We start from the raw sequence: 6,786 nt of genomic DNA, 5'->3' as shown, positions 1-6,786 counted from the left end.
ATGTGGGATGAAGAAGATGGTCGTACCCATTTTAGTTGCACCAAAAGAGCAAGAAACCGAATGCAGAAACCATGGGAAAAAACTTTGATCGTCAAATTACTTGGGAAGAAAGTAGGTGTGGAATTCATGAAGAAAAAAATTAGCACTCTCTGGGCGAGAAAAGGAAAAATCAATGTTACTGACGTTGGAAATGACTTTTTTGTAGTCCAGTTTAATGATAAGGAGGATCTCAACTTTGCTCTAAATGGTGGTCCATGGGTTGTCCTGGGTCATTATTTTTCGCTGAGGAAATGGGAACCAGCGTTTAGACCGAATGGTGCTGGTATTACTAAGATTGCTGCTTGGATTAGACTTCAAAATATTCCTATCGAGTTCTATGATGTAGCCTTTTTTAGAAGGATAGGAAATTGGATAGGAAAGTTGCTTAAAGTGGATAGCACTACAAACGCTCAAGCAAGAGGTCGATTTGCCAGAATCTGTGTTGAATTGGATCTGTCATAGCTATTAAAGGGAGAGTATGTCCTTGATGGTTTTACTAAGCAAATTGAATATGAAGTGCTAGGCCTCATTTGCTTTGGCTGTGGGAGATATGGTCATAAAACTGAGGGATGTTCTGCTGCTCCAAAGAATGTTGTTCCAAAGAATCATACCCCAGAAAACGATCAAAGTATGCCTCACATTCATGAGGAGGGTTCTGGAAATTCAGGATTCAAGCGTAGCATTGGGCTGGGACCGTGGATGGTCGTCAACCGCCAGCAGAGAAGCCGTCAACCAGCTCATCCAGTGCCTGCAGGACAGACTGGCTCTAGTTCAAAACCGTTACCAAGGAATAATGGCAAAGGAGTTATGATTAGCGATAATCATGGTGATAAGGAGGCAATCATGCAATCTCGTTTTCTTGTTTTAACGAAAACGGAAAATCCTATTAATGAGGAAGATCATAACCAAGGAATCCAATCTTCTCTCATTAATTCAGAAACTAATCAGCCGGTTATTCTTTCCAAATCGTGGACTAAGTCAAAAAAGAATAAAGATCCTACTAGGGCTAACATAACGGAAATTAAAAGCCAGATTGTTTCTGTTTCAAGTGTGAGTCAGCATCGACCTATCCATCAGCAAACAAACGACCATCACGTCATTCAACCTTCTTCCACAGACGCCGATCCTATGTCTTCTACTTCTTCCATTCAGCATGCTCAGGTTAATAGGATTATTGAAGATCCCTCCACTGTTCAGAATGACGGTCAGTGGCATGGAACTTTTGTTAAAAAGGGCCCTGATAGAAATGATGTTGTCGTTGATATTCCTATTATATGTATGGGCATGGATGTGGATAAAGAACGAATTGATGTTAGTTCACGTATGGAGGATACAAGAACCTCGGAGTCTTGTGCTCAACCTAGTTTTTAATGAAATTGATCTTTTGGAACTGTAGGGGTGCAGTGAAACCCCAGTTTCAGAAATCTCTTTCTTTGTTCACTCGTAAGCATAAGCCTAGCATTGTGGTTATCCTTGAACCTCGATGTAGTGGGCGAAAGGCTACTGCCATAATCCGTAAAACTGGGTTTAAATATTCATTCTTTTGTTCAAGAAGGTGATGGGTACTCAGGGGGTATTTGGGTTCTTTGGAATGACGAGGCTGGTCTCATCGATATTATACATCATAAGAAGCAGTTTGTCCATTTTAAAGTTCAGAATCCTTCTTTCCCTTCTTTCTCTTGTACTGCAGTTTTTGCAAGCCCTAGAGATGACCTTAGAAAGGATCTTTGGGTGGATTTGATTAACTTTGGTCTCCATTGTAATGAGCCTTGGCTGGTGGAGGGAGATTTTAATGAAATATCTCATCGCAATGAGAAGAAAGGTGGTAGTCGAGTTGACACAAATAGATGCTCCAAGTTCACTACCGTTCTTAATGACTGTAAGCTCATGGATCTAGGGGGATCGGGTCCTTGGTTTACATGGAAAGGCCCAAAGTTTTTACATCTTGATCGTGTTTTCAAAAGGCTTGATCGTGCCTGTGGAAATGCTAGCTGGAAGACCACTTTTACAGATGCTGGTGCTAAAGTTTTACCTAGGGCTTATTCTGATCATTGCCCCATTATGGTCCATCTGACCAACTTGGATAATGATTGGAGAAGACGACCCTTCCGTTTTGAAGTGGCTTGGATGGATTATGATTTTAAAAGATTCTTAAATAGTTGTTGGAATAATGAAAAGGATACAAGAACAAATCTGCAAGACCTGACGCCAAGGCTTAAGAATTGGAATAAGACAGTCTTCGGTAACATATTCAGCAGGAAATCTAACCCGCTGAACAGTATCGAAGAAATTCAGAAGCATGTTGACTATCATTCTGATCTGTCTCTTCAATCCAAAGAAAAGGAGCTTAGGAGGGATCTCGATACAGTTCTTATTCAAGAAGAAATCCTTTGGTTTCAAAAGTCCAGAATAAAGTGGATAAATGATGGGGATAGAAATACAAAATTCTATCACATAAGACAGCATCCAGAAGAAGTTGTAATAAGATTCTTGAGCTCAAGAATTCTGATGGAATTTGGGTTAGGGATGTTCGACAACTGCAGAACCTGGCAACAGATTTCTACAGTAATTTATTTTGTGAAGATATCCATATTCGAGACTGGGTGAAAACAAAGAATACTTGGCCTTCTCTTAATGTGGATCTCTTGGAAAATATGTCTCATAATCTTGCTGATGAAGAAATTTCAAAAGTTGTTTTTAGCATCAATGGCTCAAAAGCTCCAGGAGAGGATGGGTTCCTTGCTGCTTTCTATCAACGGAATTGGAATCTTATTAAGGCTCATATTCTTCATGATATTCACATGATGTTTCAGAATCCTAATATGATCCATCTTGTCAATAATACTCTTTTAGTTCTCATTCCTAAAGTCAAGAGACCTGAAAGTGTGAAGCAGCTTCGACCAATCTCTTTATGCAATGTATCCTACAAAATTCTCAGCAAAATTCTGGTTAACAGACTGAAGCCTTTAATGGAAGAGATGGTGTCTCCTTTCCAAGCTAGTTTTGTTCCTAAGCGGCATATCCAGGATAATATTATCATCACCTAAGAGCTGATCCATTCAATGAGACGGATGAGAGGTAGGAGATGTTTCATGGTGATTAAAATTGACTTGGAAAAGGCATATGACAAGTTAAGCTGGGATTTTATGCACAAAGTTTTGGAGGAAATCCAAATCCCACAGTGGCTTATAATCCTTATCATGAATTGCATCAAGTCTGATAAGGTATCAGTTCTGTGGAATGGAGCTATCGCTGGAGATTACCTTTCTTCTAGAGGAGTTCAGCAAGGAGATCCTCTATCACCATATATTTTTGTTCTAGTCATGGAAAAATTATCCCATATCATCCAGGATGCTGTTGATAATAAAAGCTGGAAGCCAATTTCAGCCGGATCTAAAGGCCCTAAAATTGCTCATCTCATGTTCGCTGATGACTTGATGCTGTTTGCAGAAGCCTCTCTAGATCAAATCAATATTATCTTGGATTGTTTGAGGACTTTCAGCTCTATGTCTGGGTTACAGGTTAGTATCCCAAAATCCAGTATTTTTTTCTCTAAAAATATGGATCCTCATATTGCTGATGAAATTACGCAAGTGTGTGGTTTCAAGAAAACTCACAATATTGGGAGATATCATGGATCCATGATGAAGCATGGTCGCGTTTCTAAAGTCCATTATGCAGATGTTGTTGAGAGAATTCGGCACAAGCTGGCTGGGTGGAGTAACCAGGTTTTATCTTTTGCTGGTCGTGTTACTTTATTCAATTCTGTTATTTCAGCCACTCCCATCTTCCAGATGCAGAACAACCTGCTACCTGTAGCTATTTGTGATGAAATTGAGAAGCTGCAAAAAAGTTTTATATGGGGTGACACACATGATCAAAGGAGGACTCATCTTGTTGCTTGGAATAATCTTTATAAGCCTAAATGCATGGGTGGTTTAGGGGTGATCAATCTTAGAATCCAAAATAGAGCTTTCTTTCATAAGCTTGCTTGGAATTTGATTAATTCGCCTCACTCATTATGGGCTCGTGTTATATCCAGGAAATATAGGCGAGGGGTGGATCTTCGAAGGGAGGTGATTCACAAAACCTATGATTCATATTTCTGGAAAAACCTGTGTAGTGTGTGGCCTTCGTTTCTTCAAGCAACTCGTTGGGACATTGGTGATGGTATTGATATGATATTCTGGAAAGATAATTGGCATGGTCTATCAGAGAGTCTCGTATCTCTTGCTACATCAATGCCTACGTTGAATGATATACATCTTCCTGCTAGCCATTTTGTGAGTAATGATGGTCAATGAAATTATTCGTACATGCATCAATATTTCACTGACCATGTTATTGCTAGAATTTCTGCAATCCCTACTCCTTGCGAATCAGCTGGATCTGATCGAATTATTTGGAAGAATAAGAAGGTAGGTTGTTCATTGGTAAAAACTGCTTATTATTCTATGCTTAATTTCCCTCTTGAGAAGGTGCAAAATACTTGGTCTAGCTTGTGGAATTGGAATGGTCCTCCGAGAATTAAAGTATGCATGTGGATAATTATACATGGGCGGCTTCTCACTAAGGATCACACAGCTACTTGGAGTGGTGGTCACAGTTTTTGTTTGTGTTGTCTTGGTGAGTTGGAAACGAATCTCCATGTCTTGCGTGATTGTAAGCATGCTCGTGGAATCTGGGACTATCTAGTATTACCTCATCGTATGAGCTCATTCTATAGCGGTGACTTGAGAGGTTGGGTTGAGAAGAATATTACAATGTCATGGGGTCATGAGAGCCTAGATGATTGGCGTGATTTATTCTTCATCTCTTGTTGGTTTCTATGGGGTTGGAGAAATAAAAGTGTCCATGATTCTAGCTTCACTCATCCCACTCATGGGTTGAAATTGATTCGTATGTATATTGAGGAGATGTACAATAGTAGGGGCAGGAAGCTTTTGCAGACTGGTAGCTCCAATAATACCCGATCTGTTAAGTGGATACCACCGAGAGTAAATTGGGTGAAGATCAATGTTGATGGAGCGGTCAAAAGGATTGGCGAAAGGGATGCTTGTGGCGGGTTAATCCGTTATGCTGATGGTTTATGGCTTGGTGGTTGAGTATCATATTGGTGTTTGTACTCCAATTATGGCAGAATTGTGGGGAACCCTTAAAGGTTTGGAGATATGCTGGCAATTGGGGTTTAGGAAGGTGGAACTAGAAGGAGATGCTTCTGAAGTTTTCTCTATTCTTGCAGATTGCAATGCAGCTTGTCAGTCGCGCATCGTGGCTAAGATACAAGCACTTATTGCTCAGGACTGAGAGGTTACTCTTACTCATATTCCTAGAGATGCAAATTCATGTGCAGATTGGTTAGCTAAGTCTGCTCTTTAGAAAGGATCTGGATTTTGGCATCATCAAATCATGCCAAATCAGCTTGCTCATCTTTTTGATCAAGATCTCCATGGAATTATTGACCCTGGATAGTTTGTAGTTTTTGTTTGTTTTCTGTTAGTTTTTGTTTGGGGCTATGCCCCTTATTGTTATAAAAAATAAAAATAAAAATAGGCATACAACGTATTTCCTAAACAAATTTTATTAAGAGATGAATCTGTTCCATTTTACTGAATATATTAGGTTAAGTTTGACCTGATATAAACATATTAGTAGACTTCTAAAATGTCGATTGATCTATTTACATCCCCAATAAGAATATATTATTCCCTCCACTGAAAGAAAATTAAAATCACAAAGTCAAGTGTACCTAGCAAGAGTAATGGCCACAAAGAGAATAATTAGGTTGTGATATTCTCTTATTTTGCTGCTGCATAGCTAGCAAGATTGAAAACATACAAATATTTAAATCCCCTTATCACGAATTTCACTTTTATTAGCTAGTTTCATGTTGACAATATTATAATTAATTGACTTTTTCGTGATTCTATTACTTAATAAAATTAGGTTTGAATTTCAAAGCCAACATATTTTCATATTTATTGTTTTGGACTGGCCACATAGGCTTAATTCAATGGGCTAGTCATTAAAATTCGGAGCTGAAATCTTACATTCATAAAGCGAGACAAATATGCTCCCATTACACCTGATCTTTTTCCCCAAGAACACATAGTTCACGCATAGGTGAGGATGTGTTGCCTCACTCGTGGTAAGGCCTACAAGGATAAAACATCCATGGCTCATTCCATCACACCTATAAATATCTCTCTTCTCTATTGAAGATATACTTTTGCACAATATCTCTTACTATTACTTTGGTGGATTATGACCACCTTAGAGTCATCACACCATTACACCTTTATTTAATCCTCAGAGTTCACTTAAGACCTACATAAGGTAACTCTATTGTTGAGCTTAGGTTCATACCAACTGTTTAAAATCGAACATACACACATAAGATATAAATAACTTACATACTCGTCTGCTACTATTTTGACCCTAATTTTCTTAGTAATTTTTTAATTTCCTTTCCGGTTTATCGATTACTTGACTAATTAATTCGAATAGAGAAGAGCAATTTTTACAGAAATTTTAATATAATATGGTTTTATAGAAATTCATATGGATTAGATTTTTCCAAAATCACACTTTTAACAAATTCGCGAGCACCAAATACAACATATACATGAATTTAATTTTTTAAATATTATTTGTATACAATTATATATATATATACATATATATATAAAACTTAGTAAGTTTTTAATATTACATGATAAAAATTGTATAAATCGAAAGAATTGGCAA

General features: G+C 38.0%; 1 protein-coding gene across 1 annotated transcript; it reads left to right on the top strand.

The window, feature by feature from the left end:
• Positions 1-3,086, top strand: LOC133293639 (uncharacterized). The gene is made up of 5 exons (XM_061492228.1): positions 1-381; positions 502-1,385; positions 1,436-1,524; positions 1,595-2,432; positions 2,564-3,086. Exons 1-5 carry the CDS (start codon positions 1-3, stop codon positions 3,084-3,086), a joined length of 2,715 nt encoding a protein of 904 aa, XP_061348212.1.
• Positions 3,087-6,786: the final 3,700 nt, after the last annotated feature.

This window comes from Gastrolobium bilobum, unplaced genomic scaffold (genome assembly GCF_033153095.1).
Source record: "Gastrolobium bilobum isolate Gb01-03AN ecotype WA unplaced genomic scaffold, APGP_CSIRO_Gbil_v1 utg762, whole genome shotgun sequence".
Classification (NCBI taxonomy): domain Eukaryota; kingdom Viridiplantae; phylum Streptophyta; class Magnoliopsida; order Fabales; family Fabaceae; genus Gastrolobium; species Gastrolobium bilobum.
The sequence above is the reverse complement of the archived record's forward strand: the minus strand, read 5'-3'. Positions and strand labels throughout refer to the sequence as shown.

Coding starts and splice junctions, on each gene's coding strand:
- LOC133293639 (XM_061492228.1), top strand. CDS start 1: ATGTGGGATGAAGAAGATGGTCGTACCCATTTTAGTTGCACCAAAAGA. Junction 382..501: donor TTCCTATCGAGTTCTATGAT/GTAGCCTTTTTT, acceptor GATCTGTCATAG/CTATTAAAGGGAGAGTATGT. Junction 1,525..1,594: donor GGTTATCCTTGAACCTCGAT/GTAGTGGGCGAA, acceptor TTGTTCAAGAAG/GTGATGGGTACTCAGGGGGT.